Source organism: Perca fluviatilis, chromosome 5 (assembly GCF_010015445.1).
Source record: "Perca fluviatilis chromosome 5, GENO_Pfluv_1.0, whole genome shotgun sequence".
NCBI lineage: Eukaryota > Metazoa > Chordata > Actinopteri > Perciformes > Percidae > Perca > Perca fluviatilis.
This window is the reverse complement of record NC_053116.1, coordinates 27,724,467-27,746,473: the sequence shown is the minus strand read 5'-3', so window position 1 is coordinate 27,746,473 and position 22,007 is coordinate 27,724,467. Positions and strand designations below refer to the sequence as shown.

Genomic DNA, 22,007 nt, shown 5'->3' with positions numbered 1-22,007 from the left:
TAAGTCTTTGTTTACTGTCTTTTTCTCTACAGAAGGAATGCTCGTCACTTAGGGGAGGATGAGGATCCGCTAACTCAGTGTGTCAGACAGGGAGGTGAGAAGCTAATTTACTGTAAAGTATTGGTTCATTCAGCAGTGCTTACAGACACAATTAACATGGTGTAACCTTTGGCGGGCAATTACTGTAACATTTTAATAATGCCTCCGCTACAATAAGATACATTTAGATGAAACTAGTTACAACATTCTAGTCAATTTGATGTACAATACAGGCCAAAAGTTTGGACACACCTTCTCATTCAATGCGTTTCCTTTATTTTCATGACTATTTACGTTGTAGATTCTCACTGAAGGCATCAAAACTATGAATGAACACGTGGAATTATGTACTTAACAAAAAAGTGTGAAATAACTGAAAACATGTCTTATATTCTAGTTTCTTCAAAGTAGCCACCCTTTGCTCGGATTACTGCTTTGCACACTCTTGGCATTCTCTTGATGAGCTTCAAGAGATAGTCCCCTGAAATGGTTTTCCAACAGTCTTGAAGGAGTTCCCAGAGATGCTTAGCACTTGCTGGCCCTTTTGCCTTCACTCTGCAGTCCAGCTCACCCCAAACCATCTCGATTGGGTTCAGGTCCGGTGACTGTGAAGGCCAGGTCATCTGGCGCAGCACTCCATCACTCTCCTTCTTGGTCAAATAGCCCTTACACAGCCTGGAGGTGTGTTTGGGGTCATTTTCCTGTTGAAAAATAAATTATGGTCCAACTAAAAGCAAACTGGATGGGATGGCATGTCGCTGCAGGATGCTGTGGTAGTATGCCTTCAAATTTGAATAAATCCTCAACAGTGTCACCAGCAAAGCACCCCCACACCATCACACTTCCTCCTCCATTCTTCACGGTGGGAACCAGGCATGTAGAATCCATCCGTTCACCTTTTCTGCATCGCACAAAGACACAGCGGTTGGAACCAAAGATCTCAAATTTGACTCATCAGACCAAAGCACAGATTTCCACTGGTCTAATGTCCATTCCTTGTGTTTCTTGTGCTACGTTTACACGTGGCCGGCTATTTTCATAAACAGACATTTCAACCTCTAGGTTTTCAGAAAAGTTCGTTTATATGTACCCATGTATATATGCCGTCAATGCAGTCAAGAGCGTGCCAAACCTGTAGGTGGCAGTGTAACGAGAAGCTCAAGCCCACGTTAGCCAATCAGAATCCCGACAATAGCAACAATAGCAACTAATCACGTCCTCTTTCTCTCTCTCAGCTGCCTAAACCTCCGTTTGTCTCAGTTTACATGCAAACGTGCAAACGAAGATTTCAAAAATCTCCACTTTGGCCGGAGTTTTTAGAAATAATCGTTTTCTGTGATAAAAACTGGGCTTTTGTGTAAATGAGAGGCCAAACTGCAGGAAAATATCTGCGTCTTCCCTTCGTGTAAACGGGGCCTTGGCCCAAACATATCTCTTCTGCTTGTTGCCTCTCCTTAGCAGTGGTTTTCTAGCAGCTATTTGACCATGAAGGCCTGATTCGCGCAGTCTCCTCTTAACAGTTGTTCTAGAGATGTGTCTGCTGCTAGAACTTTGTGTGGCATTCATCTGGTCTCTAATCTGAGCTGCTGTTAACTTGCGATTTCTGAGGCTGATGACTCGGATGAACATCCTCAGCAGCAGAGGTGACCCTTGGTCTTCCTTTCCTGGGGCGGTCCTCATGTGAGCCAGTTTCGTTGTAGCGCTTGATGGTTTTTGCGACTGCACTTTGGGACACATTCAAAGTTTTCGCAATTTTCCGGACTGACTGACCTTCATTTGTTAAAGTAATTATGGCCACTCGTTTCTCTTTACTTAGCTGATTGGTTCTTGCCCTAATATGAATTCTAACAGTTGTCCAATAGGGCTGTCGGCTGTGTATCAACCTGACTTCTGCACAACACAACTGATGGTCCCAACCCCATTAATAAGGGAAAAAATTCCACTAAGTAACCCTGACAAGGCACACCTGTGAATGAAAACCATTTCAGGTGACTACCTCATGAAGCTCATTGAGAGAACACCAAGGGTTTGCAGCGCTATCAAAAAAGCAAAGGGTGGCTACTTTGAGGAATCTAAAATATAAGACGTTTTCAGTTATTTCACACTTTTTTGTTAAGTACATAATTCATTCATTCAATGTGTTCATTCATAGATTTGATGCCTTCAGTGAGAATCTACAATGTAAATAGTCATGAAAATAAAGAAAACGCATTGAATGAGGTGTGTCCAAACTTTTGGCCTGTACTGTATATATCCCAAAATAACAAATATATGATTGAATATGTTACTGTCATCATCAATCAGCACAACATACAACACCCTCCATTCTTAGAACCTTGATCCAGATAAACTCTGAAATGAAAGAGACAGTTCTTGGGGAGCAAAAAATTTAAATTTAACAAAAAAAACTTTATTTATAATCAAAATGTGTAATCAGTCACATCTTTCCCTTGCTGACATTCAGCCGGGCTGCAGGTGGAGGCGGAGCAGAGGATGATGATGGTTGCCGAGGGCAACAGCACCTACCTGGAGTGTCTGCCACGATCCAGACACGCTGCTGTTACCTGGTACAAACAGGCTGGAGAGAACAGTCCGGAACTAAACCAGGTACACACACACACACACACACACACGTTTTATTGTAATCCTTTTGTTTGTTAAATAAAGAACATAAATACTGGAGGATATCAACTTTGCCCAACTCCTATTAAATTCTCTAAAGTTTCCAGTACCACCCATCTACTTCAATTTAAAATGCAGGTAGCACCCCTGTCTTCCAATACAGCGACTGCCAATAATTGCAAAGACAGAGCAGAGTACCTTACACGTGTATAACTTTGTTTTTTTGTTTTGACAGCAGTGTCATCCACAAGTCCCTCATCACTAATTTATGGACATTAGCCAGACTGCCAAAAACACAAATGCTCAGCATCTGATCTCTCTCTCTCTCTCTCTCTCTCTCTCTCTCTCTCTCTCTCTCTCTCTCTCTCTCTCTCTCTCTCTCCTTCCAGTTGGCAACAGGTGACCAGCTGGTAGTGATTGAGCGGGGCGTCCTGATTCGTCAAGCTGAGCTGTCTCACGCCGGCGTCTACCACTGCCAGGTGGAAGAGCACGGCTACCACTGGACCGCCGTCACTGTCCGCCTCGCCGTCTGGAGCCCCTCAGCCAATCGCCTCCTCGCTTCCTGGTCCACCTCGTCTTATCAGAGCGCAGGGACCCAGCCGTGGTACGAGGACGTGATGGCGCTGATTCACCCTGGAAACCTCGGCCAGCATTGCCGGGCGCTAGGTTACCGCCCCCCACGCAACCACCGTCGCCACAGTGACATCCTGGTGAAGCCGAACAAGGAGAAAGAGAAGGGGGAGAGGCACAAGCACGGGGGAGGAAGAGGAGGAGGAGGAGGAGGTGGAGGTGGTGGGGGAGGAAGAGCAGCGGGGAGGAAGAGCAGGAGCAAGCCGCAGCAAAGGGCACCGAGGAGCGCTTGAATGTGTCGCTGAACAGGAGGGCGGATTTTCAGTGACATAAACACACACACACACACACACACACACTTATGATAACATCCACACTAAGACACACACATGTACACACACTTAACTTATACACTGAGACACACACATACTGTATGTACAGAGACTTTGATATGCGCATGCACTTATCTACAAAAAAAAAAAGGAATCCTTTCATTATAGTGACAAACTTTCAAACTAAGCTACACACAAACAAACTGAAGTATGTACAGGAGGACAAAAGACTTGTGAATAAAAAGGAAAAAGTAGAACCTTAGGCTGCGTAGCATGTTGAATGAAGGATGAACCGCACACCCAGATCACTCAGTGTAACTGAGTCTGTGTTGTGACAAGGACATGGCAGAGCATGTTTTGGATTTGGAGCCTCTACAGAGAAGAAAAAATTCCAATAGTAGATATTCAGCATTTGAAAAATCATCCAACCCCTCTGAACTGAGTGCTGCTTTTAAGGACCATACTGGTGGCTTGATTATAAATCACATACACACTGCCAATTATTCTCCAAAGCAGATGTGTTTAGATTGATTTCGTACCTTCCAGGCAGATGCTGGTTTTTATTAAATTCTGTATGCTTTGAAAAGCATCTCACAGAAACATGAAAGACGCTTGAGATTTCGAATATGTTTCTCAAAGTTATGGTATTGCAGTTGCAAGCAGCATTTTCCAAACAAAATGTTTAAATGTTCTCTGTGATGTAGGTGTTTTTTGGAAAACAATAAGCAGTGATAGTTAATTAAAGGGTTTTGAGAAGGTAATTATTAACTGTAGGTTGTGAATATCAGTAAATAGCACTGTATTATAGTAGCAATGTATTATGCATCTTTTCCCCCGAAATGGAAATATACCAACAGTTCACTTTCAGGGAGAGTTCTACTGGTGTCTTCAGATAGGTGGGGTCTTACTGCGAAATGACTGACCGTGACCGCAAAGATGAAAGGCAGAGAAAAGCAGGGCGACAGCTTTGATGAGGTTACAGATCAACTTTCCCAGGACGTAGAAGCTGTACACACACACACACACACACACACACACAAAACCAACACACACATACACACACACACACACTGCAGGAGATGTGGCCATTATGTTCTCCTTAGCTTCACAAGTGTTAGCTTGTAAAGTTTGCAGACATATCTGGACGCAACAGAGAGCTTAGTATAGGTGCTGGAAAAAGTAAACAGGCAAAGTGGATCTGATGTGTTTTATAATGTCAGAAGAAATGCTCTATCCTATTCTGATTGTCTGGAGTCCCACATGAGTATAGTGTACAGATATAGGAAATATGATTATTGCTATGTAGGACAAAAGTAACATCTCAACATCCGCTCCAGTTTGAGCTACAAATTGTCATTTTTGCTCTGTAAGTTTCTGGTAAAAAAAATAAATGTTTAGCTGCTATTAGATGAGGCACAGTCAAGCCTTTCCAGTTACTTGTCTTAAAAAAGAACTTTTTCCTCCAGACATCTGTTTTAAATGGTTTTAATGAGTCTTAACCAGGGTCATTACTACCAGACATGTTTGGCCGAACACAGAGATATTTGAATTGGTCAAAATCATATTTCCAATGAAATTCAAGAGTCTCTCTATCTATTGGATAAAAATTTGTTTTTACTGTCACTGGTTACTGGTAATTAATTCAGCATACTGAACTGTGTAGAATATCAAGATGCTTTTTTTTTTCTTTTTTTTTTTTTTAATCAGTCGTGTTTGATACAAAATGGACAAGGAAACAGGTTTCGAAGAGGACCAAAGTATGAATTGAACTGGCAAGAGACTCTGTACAGAACATGCATGTTTTTTAACCCACGGCTCAGGACCCAAAATGGGCCCAACTAAAGAAGTAATATATTGCTGGTCTTGTAGCTCCAGATGATAATGACATCTGGCTGTAAATTTTGAAGCAGGCTCGATGTATAATAAAGAAGCATTATACAAAGATGGAACTTGAGAAAGTGCAAAAACAGGACTGGCGTCAAATGGAGTCTGGTGTGTGGAATTTGAGCGACTTCAGTGACTTTGCAGGGCTGTAAATTGTGATTTGTTCTTAATGTTAAAATGTTAAACGAACACAACTTGTTCCACCTCTATGTAACTTTCTTCCTAGTGGTATTTATTTGTTTAGTCTGGAGTGAAACTGCTTGTTTCAGAAGTTGCACATTTTTGGGGAAATGCATCAAGCTCCCAAATCAACCAATTCAACCAAAATGTCTCACAAACTGGACGCTTATTTAACATTTGTGTTGGTCTGTCTTTGTATGTATGTACTGTATGTTTGTGTGCCCACACATTCAAGCCTGCATGGTACTTGTTACCATCTGCTTCTGTTGATGCACCTTCCCACTCCCACCTGTAGAAATTCAGAGCAGTCCTGCCTGCAATCCTGGTCATTTTTAATTGAGAATCTGGCCCATCCCGCAGGCATTTAAAATTAAAAGTAACTACTTTGGCTTGGGGCAGCAAGATCAGAAATGTGATGGCTTTCTGTTTCTAGTTTATATATTTTTCCCACAATAATGAATTGAAAATTCGAATGAAACGAATCCTGAAACATCAGAACTCAGCCGGTGCTGTGCTGTAGTTTACAGAGAGAATGGAGAGGGAGAAGGAGAATGGCAAACAATTCTCACTAAATTAAAACTTTGCTTTATTTTGGATGGTTTACTTGAAGACGATGCATTTACATGCATGGTTTAGTTCAATTATAACAGCCTCTCATATTTTCATATATTTCATTTCGGTCCATAATAGCGATGCTGAGCACGCAATTCTGTCTATATTAGAGTAAAGACATCCCGTGCTGGGTCCTTAAACCTATATTGTGTCATTTTTTGAGTCAATTCTTAGCAAAAAACCTTGTTCTTTCACAAATATGTATTCCCCTACATGTGTAATTACTTCCACCAACTAATCAAAGTATTCTCGTAAGCGTAGAATCTGCCATTTAGAATCATTCAGAATACAGACAAGCGACTCGCTCGAATGACGGCAGCCATGTAGCGCCTCCATCTTTAAAATACATTAGCCAATGAGGGACAGACCTCTGCATTTCGCCCTCTTACACCTATTGGCACCGTGACAAATGCAAGGGGGAGATTACTCGCCAGGGAAGTTAAAAAGAGAATTAAAACGACAACACAACAGGCAAAGCAACAAGACCAAAGTTACTGTTGGAGTGGCTAGAACAGCTGCGTGTAAACGATGGAGAGAGCTAATTTTGGGTTCGGCCACCGTAGGAGGAAGGACTAGAAAGTAATATTCAGTTGGTTGTCATATACAATTTCACCGCTAGATGGGAGAAATTCTTACACAATGTAGCTTTAAGGATCCCAATCCCTTTGCACTGCTGGTTATATGACTGTCTGTACAGTATGCATCTGTGTGCGTGTTTGACATAAGTGGAATCACAGTGAGAGGAGCTGAAACGAAGGTTCAGAGACTAAGCCAGTAAATCTTCCAAATTGGGAAGTCAGCAATGGATCGGAGACACTTTTGATGCTGTAAGAAAAATAAACCAGACAGACTCAGAGCAGGGAGAGCCTGCAAAAAAAAATTAACATGGGCTTGGCTCCTTGGCTTCTTGGCTTCTTGGCTTTGGCCACATGAAAGAACTAACCAGTGCTGAGAGCTACTTCTGAATGTGTGTGTTTGAGTAAAGACAGAGAGAGTTTGTATGGGCGTGTATTGCTCTGAGTAACTGTTGAATGTTGAAAGTATCAGGAATAGTCACGTCTCAAAATGAACGGGTGTGTGGGTGAGTGTGAAGCTGGCAGTATGATTCAAATGAAATCAGGATCTGGTGTGTTCTCAGACTGCTGCCAAATATGTCATTTAGGACACGACAAGTGAACAGTAATTTATGTTAGCATTCAAACAAAATCGTATGAGTCGTAGCCACTGACATACTGTCTGTGAGTCTCATGGGGGCTGTTGAATACTAACAGAATCGTTATATTTTTGTTGTTATATCTTATCTCAACTCTTCCATTTTGCTTGTGAAAAAACGGCAACTTTGATTTCATATTTAACAGGCTCTGTCTCTGCTCTCAGAATTATGCATTAAATCCAGCAACCCATAGAATATGAAAATAATAAAGCTTTGGTCTGCGGCTTGTGGATATTGTGTGTATATGAGTGTGTAATGTGTGTGTCAGATTCAAACACCACAGTAAAGAGAAGTAGGCAGAACTTCTACGGGACATTTTGATGGTGTATCATTTTAAACAGTTAGTGTTTCCCTCTAAGACGCTGGTGCAGAGCTGCTCCTTGTTCATTACAACGACCTCGTGTTTCACTCTGTTTTGCTGTATTTACATCTCAGTGTCAATATATTCGTCTCTTGTGATTTTTCCAGAACGACTTCTTAGAATTAAACTTTCTTTGACTGGTTTCCTCTTTTGTGCGGAGACTTTGTTTTTCTTTTTGTAAATATGTATAAAGGTCTGCTTTCGAATGAGTATGTTTGTGTTTTGTGGTTAATTGTACCAATAACAAACAAAAAAAAACACAGATATACAGAAGATATAACAAGTGAAAACCATATTTGTGATTTGTTAGTTCTCCTACTTTTTAGCTCATACAAACGACACACCTTTAAAATCCCATTGGTTGGGGCAGCCTCTGGCTCGCCCAGTGGGAGTGTTCGACCCATGTTGGCTGGCCCTTTGGCCCTTTGCTGCGTCTCGTCCCCCATCTCTCTACCCCTTTCATATCTAGCCACTTTCAAATAAAAGGGAAAAAGCCCCCACAAAAGAATCTTAAAAAAAAAGAAAAGATCCCATTGGCTTATTTTAAAATTGTATTGGTATAAATTTGAAAACCCCTCAACAAACACCACTTTTTTTTTTATTTAAACCCTCTCCCAGCCTGTATTGAGACCCCCAAGGCTGCTTCTCTCTGTTCTTTAAAAAGCAACTTATTTCATTTAAATACATGTCTTTCAGCAGAGTAGACCAGCACACATATTCAACATACACACAAGCAGCTTTGGACACAAATCAGTGCAGTTATTTTACAAGGATTCATTCCATTCCAGCTATGTTATTTCTCAGACACACTGTCCATCACTGTCTTCACTATGAAACAGAAACATACCATACAACACCAAACCACCATCCATCTCTGCCAAAGTGACCCCATACAGTACTGTCTCATTTGATGTTTAACAACTGGTATGTTCTGATGAGCAGTCTTCTGGGTGAAAGATGCGTTCCCATCGAGCCACATACCCAACAAACCTTTACTTCCTTTACTGTTTCCAAACCCTTGTGGTAACGAAGGGGTCAGCAGTACTTCATTCTTATGATTGTAATGTTATGTATGCACGCTACTTTTGAAACTTGACAGGCTCTGGTCAACTATGTGCAACTGTGGCTTTACATCTATTTTACTGCTGAGCTTTACTTTGTAAGCATAATCATAGACAAGAATCTCCTTCAGGAAATGATTGGACTCATAGTGTTCCAGTCTGAGAAACAGGATATCACAGAAAAACAGAAAACCATGCATTTAAAATGAATTAGTGTATTGTATATACATTCATTCTTCATTGTATCCTACAAGTCTCTACTATCTACAAAGTACCAATGTGATACCATAATTATCTTGTATATACTTGTATTCATATTATACTGTAATATAGCCAAAGGGTAACACATAGCCTTGCAAACTAGACCCCTATTTCAATAAATATACTATTGGTGTCAATTTAAGCCATGATCTATACTCTCTGGTGGGGAATTTTTAGTTTTTCTTTCGGGAAGTGAGTAGTGGAACCATGTTCTAATTGCTGACTAGTCGCTATTCAACTTCAGATGCTCATCACAGATACTTCTAGACAGAAATATGTTGATGTTCTTGTGTGTACTGAGAAATGTGTAATTGAGAAATAAGGTTGACTTTTCATAATTGTCTGTACCTAGTGAGTAAGTAATGATCAAAATCCTTCAAAAGCACAAGGTCATCTTTTGTTTCTCTTCACCAACCTGACCACATGCAGTATCAGTCCTCAGCAGTACTAGCTCTAAAAAAAGAAACCAAAGAGGGTTTGGTTTCTTTTGGAGCTGCCACATGTTTTCTCGACTCTAGCGATGACAGTGTTGGTCGGTCATTTGGTACAGACATTCATAGTCTCCAGAGGAGGAATGTTAATGACATTGGTAATCCACTTCCTTTTTATCCAGCACCATCATCAGCCCAAAATTTGTCTTTGTATTTAGTGCAAGTAAGCAAAAGCATGCTAATACGCTTAACTAAGATAGCCTCATAAAGCTGCTGGCATAGCTGTATCACTTGACACAAGCAGAGTTATCACGGTGCACCAGAGTGAACAACAAACAGAGAACTCATGAATGATTTAAGTGACCGTTTTTTCACCTTTTTCATTTTTACAAAAGATGATCAAGGTCAAACTGGACAGATATTGTTTGATTTCCAAGCAGAATAAACCCTATCTACCTTATTACTAATCCTGCAGGGCCTGTCGCGAGGACAGCTGTGGTGGGTTTGGGTATAAATGTGACTGGGAACAGCAAAGCTAGTTTAACATTTCTACACCAATCTTACACCTTGTGAAGATGGCGAGGCGCTGACAGATTTGGAATAAAACCCAGTGGCCCTGGCATTGTCAGTGACGATTTCACAACTACCCACAGCCGCAATTTTAAAAGCTATCTCCAGACATGTATTCCTGTTACAAAATGATAGATTCACCTCACCAAACACCTGGACCTGCACCTGGAGTTGAACTTATCATTGCCAGGGGACTACCAAAAAAGGGGAAATTTATTACCAACATGATGCCAAGCTGTCAACAAAATGGATTTTACAGGCGTGGTTACTCAGAATAGAATTAAATGTATTTGCCATTTTCCATTCCCTCAAAGGACTTAAATAATAAAAACCTATAGCATGGTTGTAATATTCATCAAACAACACTTCAGTATAGGAAACAAGCCGAGCCGATTTTGGCATTTGCCACACAGAGTGACTCATCTACCCATTTGCCTTTTTTTCCCAGTGCTCAGTCGACCACAAAGTCTTCATTTCACCATTTTTGCTCATAAAAGTGCCTTTTAGGTGTAATAAGAGGTTTGTGCGCTTCACCGCCATATCCCTTTCAGTGAAGTTCTCATGCTGGAAGAAACTGTCTGCTCATGCTTAAGATTGAATTTTACAGCAAACTGCCTCTGACGGTTTTCTGTGAATCTCAGACTAATTCCACTGGACATTTAAATAGTTCATGGTTGCTGAATATGCACATATTAGACATCTCTATTTGATGATGTCCTTTCGTCTGACTTGTAACCACTAGATCTTCCGGTTGAGCATTCTTGATGAATACATTTTCTTCTACACCAGCAACGACAACCTTTCAAGAAGTCCTTGAAATTTCCTTTCAAAGCCCACCATTTCCCATGACATTAGGATAATAAAATGTAAATATCAAAAAATATTAATGCTGAAGATTGCCTTGGTTTAGAAAACACCTGTGGTAGCCTTCCTAGTGCTTACACCAAGTACATTTTGATAAAACCTTGAGCTTACTTAGTTTACCACTGATATATGTCACTTTGTTAGAAGAAAACTAATTCTGCTGAACTGCTGCTCCATAGCATTTCAAACAAAAAGATTGCATTGCAATTTACAGTGTGTGGCCCCTTCTTTTTGTGATATGCCCCTTTGTCAGCTGTTTGAGGGCAACTTCCTGGTAATGCGAGTTGATGAGGAGCATGTGAATGCAGCATTAGTTTTGGTCTCTGAGGATCTCATTTGAGGAGTAACAGGTTCACCTCAGGTCCGACCTGCCCCTGAACTGGGATACGATTAATATTTGCGATTTACGGGAATATGATTTACAGGCCCTCACTGTCATTTTGATTACCAGTGTGCAACATGCAGTCTCCAGATTTTATTATGGAAAAACCACATCTGTTTGAAGGCACGTGCTTTCAATTTGCTTTGTATGCCTCATTTCCCTAAATGTTGCCTTTCTTGTGGCAGTTACTTCTTCGTTAAAAAAGCTTCTCTGAGACAGTAATCACCTCACAAAGAAAATCTGGTGAAGGTCATAGTGGTTATTGAGTGTTCTATTGGGACACTCTGGAAACCATTGGCTTATTTCAGAAGTCTAATTGTCTTTAGGTAAATTCCTCAAGCTTTGATGTTTGGCACCAAAAGGAGAGGGAACGAATGGGATAAAACAGCCAAATCCCCACCGAGAGAGAGGGAGCAGCTGGCCTGGAAGGATGGGGTAGATTAGAAATTTTACAAGATCTTTAGATGTGGTGATAGTGTGGTTTTGAATCTTCTCTCCTCCACTGCAGCAGTGTTTGACATTTCTGACCACATTCAAGGGTTTAAAAGGCCACAGACACTGGCCTGGCTTCCACTGGGGAGGCAAAAATGCTGAACCTAGGCCTTCACATTATTTAAATAATTTCAAACACATTTCTTAAATTCAGCAATGGTTGATTAGGCAAAGCAAGAACAGCAGTTTTGCAGTTACAGTAATTTCAATGGACACAACTGTGTTGACATTCGCCCTGATTGTCCTTTTACAGAAAGGACATTTTAATGGACTGAAATTAGTAAGACACCTGTTTGTAAGACTATACTGTGAGCATGATGTCACAAGAAGGGACTGTATGTACATATCTCCAGGTTGTCTGATGAGAAGATGAACTATATACTTTTTACTATAATGCAAAGTGGCTGTTGAAGGCCAGTAACAGAAAATTACATAAGCACAATGTCAAAACAGGACACGCTGATTCTTGTATTGTATGACATGGCTGTAAAGGGTATACAAAAGATACAGCTGTGTTTTTATATCTTAGAGACATGTTAATTATTGAAGGTTAACAAGCATTCTTTTATATATATATTTTTTAACAATTTCACGTGTTGTTTGTTTTCTGCCCTCACCAGGAGGTCAGGCCATCAGGATTCTCTGCTGCTATACATTTTCATAATGAAATCACCAAGCAACTTGTATTTTTGGGGAAGTTATTGTCTTAGGGGCTGCTGTGCATGGTGTTTGTCTCCATCTGTGGGAGAACAGAGATACGTGCAGGATGAACCGTGATGGTGTTGATAGAGACAAATAAACTCACACTGACACAACATGCGGGAGTCAAGTGTTGCTACAGACTGTACAGTCATTGGGTGTTGTTCAGCATGAAGCAGCACTGCTCTGGAAATATACAGATCTGTTTTAAATACGAATTTACAACAATACAAATTTTTTTTTTGCTTATTTCAATAAATCTCGTACTCCACGATATACAGCTGTGTCAATAGAAAAGAGCTGCCATCATAACAATAAAAAAGAAGACTATTATTGTCTTGCTTGAAACAATTTTATTTTAGCAATGCGGAACTATTCTGTTGAGATTCGTGGGGAAGGGTTTTCCTATCGGACTCGGTTGCTGCTTACATTTTTCTGAACAGGAACTACAGTGGTGAGTGTTTTCTTCATTAAATTAAGCTTTGTAGCACTGTGGTATGACCTTATCAATAGATACGTTGATTTTACAATAAATTGCCCTTTGTCGAGTAACAGTGTGAGACAATAAAAGACGAGCTGTGAAAGCATTGTGATTTAAAGGCCTGGACAGCTAACGTAAGCCGTGCTGCGCTAACATTCAACAACATTATCGTTAACAGCGAGCTAGCTAGGCGGCTAATGGCAGCAATACATCAACTTCCTCAACGCTGACAGGCAGTCATTTATGACTTCTCCTTTCTTTGTTCCTGTTTGTCTGTTATGCAACGTAGTCCATGGACTTCCGTTCAACCTCCACGGGCGTTGTTTGTCTTAGGGAATGCAAGCTAGTGTTAACAGTTAGTTTAGTGTAAAAGCTAATACTAAGCTAAGAAAGCTAATATGACGTCATTTTACACTTAACTGAACATTGCAGCATTTAAGTGGAACAGCTGTCCCATACAACAGCTGCTGTTATGATGCAATAGTCTTGTCCACGATGAAAATATTAGGATACAAAGGCGTATAATGAGTCACAGTCTTCACTTTGACACACATAAGGTTAAGATCTCTGGATATCTGAGAATAAACCCGTGGCAATGTTGTGAACCAGTGAGCAGGACTGCTTTTTTATGCTTTTTTTTAACCTTTTATTTTGCATACATGTAATTTACTTGATCAAACATAAACACAATGGCTGGGTACTGAAACTCACAACTAATGAGTAATGAATGATGAAAACTGTCAGATAGTTCCTGATCAGACTATATTTTATTATAGTGAAGTCCTTTCTTTTACTGCTGATGCATCCAGTAAATAAAAAGGGGTTAAACATGTTTATATTCCCCAAAGAAAGGTATCGGTTGCAGATCAGATATCTTATTGACACTGGTCTGCTATGCTTAATGCCCAGCCCTAGATAGCAGTGGTACATTGTAAATCCCTTTTGACATATGGTAGAACACTCAAAATGAATTATAGATTAAATATGGATTTGAAAACCTCTTTCATTCTCTCCTTTCTCCAGCAGCAGGTGGAGGGATGAGTCTCTCCCCTGTGATTGGCACAGAAGTGCCAGAAACAGCTAACGGGGTTGTGACACCCATCTCTTCAGAGAACGGCCCTCACATTCCTGTCTCTGTGAAATATGGGGGGAGCAGAGTGCCCTGTCATAGGGAGACATCAGAGGAGAGGGCCCTTGGATACACAGAGAACCACGTAGATGTGGAAAACCGAGTTTACGATGGCGAAGGCCGCTTGGACACAGAGATGTGCAATAATGGGAGAACATCTAGTTTATCGTCACACAACTCTCATGTGACAGACCCCTCCCTTCCTGCTGCCACATGCACCGGAGACTCAGAAGACACAGAATCAGGCTCCAGAGACACAGACATTCATGAGGCCTCTAACACGGTTGAGCCTCCTGGTGCAGCTCTGCTTTGGGACCCAGCACAGCAAGCAAACTCCAAAGAGTCATCTCAGCGAGGAGGCCCTGCCACTACAGACAGGCAGCAGACCGATACAGAGACTGCAGATGGAGACACTGACAGCCGAGACGAGGAGGAAGATGGAGAGAAGGAGAAACAGGATGAGGAGGACGATGAGAAAAATGAAAAAAAGTGGATTAAACAGCGTGCAGGAGGGAGAACAGAGGTGAGTGCACTGTAGGATTAGATTAGATTAGAATCTTTATTAAACTATGTGTACCAGAGAGAGTGGAGTGCATCATGGGATTAAGAAAGAATAACAGTGAACAGATGAGCACAATCTGAACTAAGGTAAATGTTGTAGAGCCATCAGGACTAAATGCTGAGACTCCAGTGTGCTTACACGTTGACCAACTACAGCAGTACTGTAACATCAAAGTTGATAGTATTTTTTACAAATGGCTGAATTTGAGACTGAGACAAGAAGCTGTCCATTAAAGAGAAGTGATCTGATGGACTGTAAACTGCAAGAAAAATTTGTAGCTCTTGGGCTGGTTTCATAATGATTTGTCAGTGTGATTTAATAAGCAGTCATTTAACGTCTCTTCTTCATTTCCTCCTCTACTCCATTCTCTGTTCACCTCCTCACATACGTTTTAGTCTTCACGACACTACTCCTCCTCAGCTCCTGGTCCCAGCACCTCGTCCTCTTCCTCTCCTCCACCTCCACTTCTTCCCTCCGAGGACATCCTCTGCCCCCCCCACGTCATGGCCCAGGTCTGGGTACGCAACGTCCGGGGGATGCAGGACAGCAAGAGCCTGGATGAAATCAGCCAAGCGTGTGGAGGTAGATATCTGTCAAACAGGTTTTGAGTTTATGTTTACTGCAGTTTGGCTCAATCCTCAGCTCTTTACTTCTACTAAGAAGTACACATACAATGTATTTCAGTAAAGCAATAAATGAACAGAAAAATAGTGACAATTGTAATTTTATTAAGTAGGGCTTTGATCTTTAAATAAGTCAGTAATTACTGGGAATCATTTTCAGCTTTATTCAGCTGATGTTTGCGTATTGTTCACAGGTGGTTCAGGGGCCCGGGGAGGGGGCAGAGGTGGCCAGTCAGAGGGCAGACGGGCCACGATCTCCTCGGCTTTGGAGCTAGAGGGGACGGTCAGCCAAGAAGGTGACCTGACTCACTTCATCACCAAGAACCTGGAGCAGAAAATTAAGATGAGCTCCAAGCCCAGTCTGGACTGCAGTGACTGTGAGTATGGAGCTGAAGCAAAGATTTTATTTAAACAAATAAAGTGAATTTTCTTAATTTCATTCATAACTCAATTAGGAGAAGTGCTCCTTTTAGATTTCAACAGTGAACATAAATGTAGTCCTTAAGTGGAGATGATTCAGAACTCTGTGTGCGCACAGAGAAGTATTTTTGTTTGCATCAGAGTGGGAATGTATTTTATGTACAGTATATGAATGCGTTTACGTATTTGTGTGTTTTTGTTGTGTTGCATTTGACTTGTGCAGAAGAAATGTGTGCATACAGTGTATGTACCGATGCAGAGGATTGTGCGTAGTGCATCCATGTAGGTTGCTTTCATAACTGCGTTATATTTGAGGGTCAGGAAGCTCTAACTGATGAACTGTTTGTATTTTCCTCCTCTGCAGATGGAGGTGTAGGACATGGCATTTCTGCAGGTTAATAGCATTTTTACAGGCAGTGGTGCTGAAACTGCAGTGCAGGGTGTCTGACATGTGGTCAGATTCATCTTTCCCTGCAGAGGCTAACAGGCCCAGGCAGCCACTGCTCATCATTTATGCGTACATTTGCTCAAGTAGTAATGTGTGAATGGAGAATGGATGCACTATCTTAAGCAAATGAATTGCTGTGTCTGTTGTCCTATGATAAACCGAGTGATGCTTGCTTAAATCATGGTCACAATGCAGCAGCTTTGTCAAGTTACACTGGTCTGGGCAAATTGTACTTAATTTAGTGATTTAAGACTCATATGTTTTATTTTTTATTCATTTCATTTCACAATTTGTATTGATCATACAGTATCATCATCATCAACCTTTATTTGTAGCATAATTTAACTTGATTGATGTGGATATTTGCAGGAGTTTTTACACCAACCCCTTTCTTGGTTCATGATGGCATGCGAGAGCTCTGAAAACATGATTACATTTGATACAGTATATGTAAGTTTATCATTAAGGCTTCAGTTCATCATTATTATTTGATGTGCTGGCTGAATAGATTCAAGAATAAGGGAGAGGCAAATGTGAAACTAATACATAAGATATATTGGCATAAAAAAAAGAAGAAAAATGTTGCAACTAGTTTGACAGGTTATCTGGTGCCATGTTTGTACTCAAACAGTCTGAGTCTTTCTCCTGTTCTTCAGGTTTTAGTTTTAGACTGAGCTGGGTTGAGAACCACTGTTTGAGTAATGCTACATTATAATGATAGTTTTTAAAAGCAGCTCGTTGTTCTGTATAGTGCGGTACAATTTGAAGGACGTAAAAAGGTGGACTCTTGGTTAGAGAATCCTTCTGTCAGACACGTAAATCTCAGGTTTGTTCATTGAATTCCAACCAGCTTTATCGTTTTTAGAGTCCTCTCTTGGAGATTTTTAAGATCGAATAATTAAATTGTGACGAACACTCACTTTGCCCTTGCTCTCACCATCTTCCTACTTGTTCCTTGCCAGACTGATCTCAATAAGTGGCATATGTATGACACGCCAATTCGTATGCCATTTTGGCATGTTATCAAGACGCATAATTGCTTTTTAGCGTGTTTATCAACGCCGTTTGGCCTCCATTGACTTAGATTACCTTCCGATTGCATTTCAATTTATGCCAAGTTCTCCTGAAAAAAGAACTTCTGTTCATTTTTTTCCCAGCGAAATTTCACGTTTTTTAAACTAATGTATTTCCATGGGAAGCATGTTTCGTGATCACAGCACGATTCTCAATAAGAAGATGACGTAGCATTAAGAGCGATTACGGTAGCGAGTAGTATGAAAGCCCGAAAATCCGCATAGGGAGGTTGGTCGGGGTGGTGGATGGGTCAAACAACCAGGAGACCAGGGATCGTGTCCCGCGTGTCACGTTTCCTAAACCCAACTGTCCCGTTCTTCTTTTCCTAAACCCAACCCGTCCGCTGTACACGGCGTAGACATACATGCGGATAGCTCAAAATGCGTACAGATAACACGCCACTTGGCTTTAGAAAGTGGCATGTATGTTCACGCAAAGTCATGATGTCACGTTGTCCTTGCTGGTTAAATTAGCCTCAGTGTGCGTTTTAATGAGCGACAGAGATTCAACCCCACAGAAATGGAAACGGAATTTTCCAGGAGAAAGACACTGAACCGCTGCCCTACTCGCAGAGAAAAACCCTCTGGATTCGAGCGTCAGCTAAACTGGCCATTCAATTTAAACACAGGGACACAGTCAATAAGGCCTCTGTGGCAGCTCATTCCTTCTACCTGCTGATTCAATTAGGATGGATGACTCAGACGTTGTTTGGACTGGAGGGATTTATAACGGAGGTCCTGCTGCAGCCTGACAGGAATCATTTTCAGAGATGGAAACCTCCTTTTTTTTTTTTTTGGTCCACTAGCCACATAATTTTTCAAATTATGTTCTTTTTTTATTAAGTGCCATAATTTGTTAAAATTTATGCTGGCTGTCTTTTTGTAAGAGATTTTTTCAAATGGGGAATAGTTACTCTTGTGTATAATTTGTGTGTCGTTTTGGCTATTTTTTTCTTAAACGCAATTTCTTTGAGGTAGTCATTTTTAGCTTGCACACATGTGCCTGTTTGTGGTATAAAGAATTTTTTAGTCAGACAGAAAAGTAATCAACAGTTTTGACAATGAAATGAAGCAAAAATATTAATGTTTAAATCATTATTTGGGTGTTTTAATAAAATGGGTTCTTTGAATGTGGGAAGTATTTAAAAGGTTTTATAGATTATACTATTTATAGACTAATCAATGGAAAATAAACATTAGTTGCAGCCCTATCTGTGTATATTATCCATCTCATTTTATAATTATTTCTTACCAGCGGACTGTTCAGGTCCCATCTACAGAAGCCGGGGGTTGTCACGGAGACCAGCGGACATCCCTCCCATTGATCCTGCTGTTCTTTTGGATCTTCAGAGACACACCCAGGACGTGGCGCACAGTGTGGAGATGATGATGCGGAGCCTCAATGGAACCATCCAGAATGTGAGTCTGAAACTCTGTCAGTTCATGGTACTCAGTATGTACAGCTTCATTGTCTGTCACACTCACACACTGTATATTTCTCAGCCGTACCTGTTTGTGTTATTGTTTGATCTCTCTGTCCATCTTTCTATTCTTTCAGATGACAGCTCTGAGTGTGGGCTACATCCAGACCTACAGAGACTCAGTGGACAGCCTGGGAGAGTCTGTGGACATGAGTATAAAGGTGTGAGTGTGTGTGTGTCTGTGTCTGTCTGTCTGTCTGTCTTTCTTGATGGTAATTTTGTGAAATGTAGGAAATCAAAAAAATTTTAAAACGAAGAGTTATAAACTTTCACTACAAAACGGGTTACAGATTAATCATAGCTGATCCTGTACTTTCAGCCTGTCCCATTGAATTGTGCTGTCTTTTCTACATACTCTTGGACACATATATGACCTTTTGTTTGTTGGATATCCTATCATAATAATTAGATTTTTCATGAATAATGTATTTTACAACTTGTAAACTGAGGCTGAGGTGTGTATTAAAGCATTGTATTTTTGCTCCCACAGGGCATGTACACACTGATGGCTCGCTGCGAGGAGTTAGATCGTTCCATGCAGCCCATACACACCCTGGCTGCACAGATCCGTGACATCAAACGCACCCTGGACGCTCTGGAGACGATCTGCAAGTAAACCCCACCTCCAACATCAAGCACATCCTGAACGAGGCCGTCTGCAAGTAAGCCCACCTTTCTGCAGGTAGAACACACACTGCAGCGAAGATTAAGTGCACCTCTGGATTCCTGGAACCATTGCTACTAGGCATGCTGGATGATTGGCGCTCATAGTCCCTCCGCTTGTTCATCATTTGAAGATGACCATGTTTGTGTTATGAGAGTTCAACTGAATTGCGCTTGATTTGCTCTCGGGGCTGACCTTTCTCATCTTTTTTCATTTTTTTTTTTTTTTTTTTTTTTTTTTTTAAAGTAACCTAACTTCCTATAATGAAGTTGTCGTGAAACAAAATCTCACAAATTAACCCGTTTTGGAGACACTTGGTCAAGTGCCACACAAACACATGAGCACACACATGAAAACAGATCCTTGATGATGTGTGTGGGAAGATACCCTCTTTTTCAACTTTACAGTCTGCGGAGGCATAGTGTGTCATAATCCGTCCAGCCTGCTTTGTTCAGATTGCACTAACCTTTCCTCCCCACATGGGGGCGATGTTTCTCTCTCTGGCTCTCTTTTTGCTGATGAAGAGGCCGGTATGAACTGCTCAGAAGAAAGTGACTTTTGCACAGGAACAGAAAGTCTATTTTTTAATTTTATGCAGCAAAGAGGGGAGGGGAGCAGCGTGTCTGCCTGCCTGTCTGTCTTTTTTAATGTTTATTTATTTAGTTTTCTCATCATGCTTGCTTTTCCAAAACTGCTACTCTGTGTCAGTGGGAACTGACCGGTACAGCCAGATTTTTTCCCCACTGGTGGCCACTAAACAGCCCCACTGGAGCATTTGGAGATTAAGCTCAAATGTTGCTTGAGTTTACACTCAAGAGGCACTGTCAGAGGTAATGGAAGTGTTTTACCTTTTCTACTCAGATTCTCTCAGACTGTTAATCAATTAACTGGCAACCTTTTAAATCACAGATCTGCTTCTCTAATTTAAAGCTACTACTAGCCACGTGTCCTAAAACCTCACCTTCCTCCTCTGTGTCAATGCAGTCCAAGATGTTTTGGAGCACATAACTATACAATAAAATATCTTGTGTAGCCTTCACAGTGGCTTTAAATATTTGAAAAGCTTTAGGTCCTGATTTGACTTTTAAATGTCATCAAAAGTAAAAACACTCCATGCAAGACTGATACATTTAGCCAACCTAAAACATTTTCTCAAGTCATTGAAAATCTAATTTAATTTCCAGGCATCCGAGTAGCTAACAGACTGCTCAGTGTCATTAATTGGGTTGTGTAATTTCAGTTTTGATTCAGCCAATTTAAAGAAATGGTCTAATTTATTAGAATAGCTCAGTTGCAAAACACATTTTGAATCCATTTACAGTAATAGCAGCCAATGTTCAACCATAACAATACATTTTAGGTTTTGGCGGTGGATACCTTTATTTGGAACATAACTCTGCATTTATTCTGCACTGACTTCATTCGCATCTGATTCTTGGGGGGAGGGGGGGATCCTGTAAATTAAATTCAAATCTGTTATGGCATGCTTCTGATTGTACACAAAGAAACAACAGTTAAATTTCTGTGCAGCATGTCCGAGCTTTTGTTTTCTTCAACATTGAAAAGATTGGACACAAAGTTTGGAGGATTAAATCTAGGAAACATCGCTGGAGTCGGGACAAAGGCTTCTTTTTTGAAAGAAAGCATGTGAACTAACGTGGACGCATATCACGTTTCATTGAAGTGAGTATTTATTAATTTACTCGATGATAAAAGCCACTGAAAGACTACAGTGTGGCTAGGCTTAGTTACTTTACCAACCTAAAGCCATTTTCTCTCATGGAGCATTATACTTGATTAAGTGAAGAGACTGTGGTACGTCTGTCATTGCACTGGTGGGTAGCCTTGTTGTAAATTATTGTACGCGTACTAGATTTACCAACTTGTACGTTTACCTATTACTGATAGCAGCCAACATGTCATTTGGTGGATTTTGGGATGTTTCACCTACAAAACGTTATCCGAGCAATACTGCAAGCAAATAATTACACATTTTAATCTTGGCTCTGCATTGTTGAACTGTCTCTACATGCGGCTCTGCACCTGTTAATGTGTTTTCACCTCTATGGGAAAAGATCATGTTATTGGCTTCACAAAAAGCTCAGATAGCATTCTGTGTAAAATCTGCTCTTTGTCTCCTTGTCACTTTCAACCTTGTTGGCAAAGGTTTGTTAAAATTGTCGGGAAGAACATTAAAGAGGAAGGGGAGCATCTTTAAAAAGCTTACATTAAAGGATATAATTATACTGGTTATCTTGATTATGCTGACGTTTACTCAAACATGTCCGTGGCTATAAAGATATAAATGCTCTTTTGCAGATGAAGGTAAATGTCCAGAGTGGACCTTTTGGCAGTCTTGGTAGATTTTTGAGGAGCAAAAGAATCCTTGAGATGGGAGGAAATGTCACTGTTAATAATATAAATGTATTAAATTCATTTTCTGTTGTACAATCAGATGCACCTGTGTAGATATGATCTCTTTCTGTAACTAAAAAAATGATTTAGATACCCTTTGTCTTGAGTGTATATTTTAATGAAAAATAAATTTACATG

At 40.6% G+C, this 22,007-nt stretch overlaps 2 protein-coding genes across 6 annotated transcripts in view; both read left to right on the top strand.

The window, feature by feature from the left end:
- The window catches only part of sema3h (sema domain, immunoglobulin domain (Ig), short basic domain, secreted, (semaphorin) 3H), a 62,288-nt gene extending 57,653 nt beyond the window's left edge, over positions 1-4,635 (top strand). For 2 of the 3 annotated variants that reach the window (XM_039801752.1, XM_039801751.1), the window contains exons 19-21: positions 33-94; positions 2,504-2,646; positions 3,051-4,635. In XM_039801752.1, the coding sequence (XP_039657686.1) occupies positions 33-94; positions 2,504-2,646; positions 3,051-3,524 (679 nt within the window). In that variant the 3' untranslated portion in view covers positions 3,525-4,635. The remainder of the gene's footprint in view (positions 1-32; positions 95-2,503; positions 2,647-3,050) is intronic. The other variant, XM_039801750.1, reaches the window with a different exon arrangement.
- Positions 4,636-12,947: 8,312 nt separating this feature from the next.
- borcs6 (BLOC-1 related complex subunit 6) lies at positions 12,948-21,962 on the top strand. 3 transcript variants are annotated; one of them, XM_039800523.1, is made up of 7 exons: positions 12,948-13,027; positions 14,081-14,706; positions 15,141-15,327; positions 15,563-15,745; positions 18,565-18,728; positions 18,868-18,951; positions 19,281-21,962. In XM_039800523.1, exons 2-7 carry the CDS (start codon positions 14,092-14,094, stop codon positions 19,404-19,406), a joined length of 1,359 nt encoding a protein of 452 aa, XP_039656457.1. In that variant the 5' UTR covers positions 12,948-13,027; positions 14,081-14,091; the 3' UTR covers positions 19,407-21,962. The 3 variants fall into 3 exon arrangements, with proteins under 3 accessions (XP_039656457.1, XP_039656456.1, XP_039656458.1); XM_039800522.1 differs by having other exon boundaries at positions 12,971-13,027; positions 14,078-14,706; XM_039800524.1 differs by lacking the exon at positions 12,948-13,027 and adding an exon at positions 13,050-13,188.
- The last annotated feature ends 45 nt before the right edge of the window (positions 21,963-22,007 follow it).

Coding starts and splice junctions, on each gene's coding strand:
- borcs6 (XM_039800523.1), top strand. CDS start 14,092: ATGAGTCTCTCCCCTGTGATTGGCACAGAAGTGCCAGAAACAGCTAAC. Junction 14,707..15,140: donor GTGCAGGAGGGAGAACAGAG/GTGAGTGCACTG, acceptor CATACGTTTTAG/TCTTCACGACACTACTCCTC. Junction 18,729..18,867: donor TCAATGGAACCATCCAGAAT/GTGAGTCTGAAA, acceptor CTATTCTTTCAG/ATGACAGCTCTGAGTGTGGG.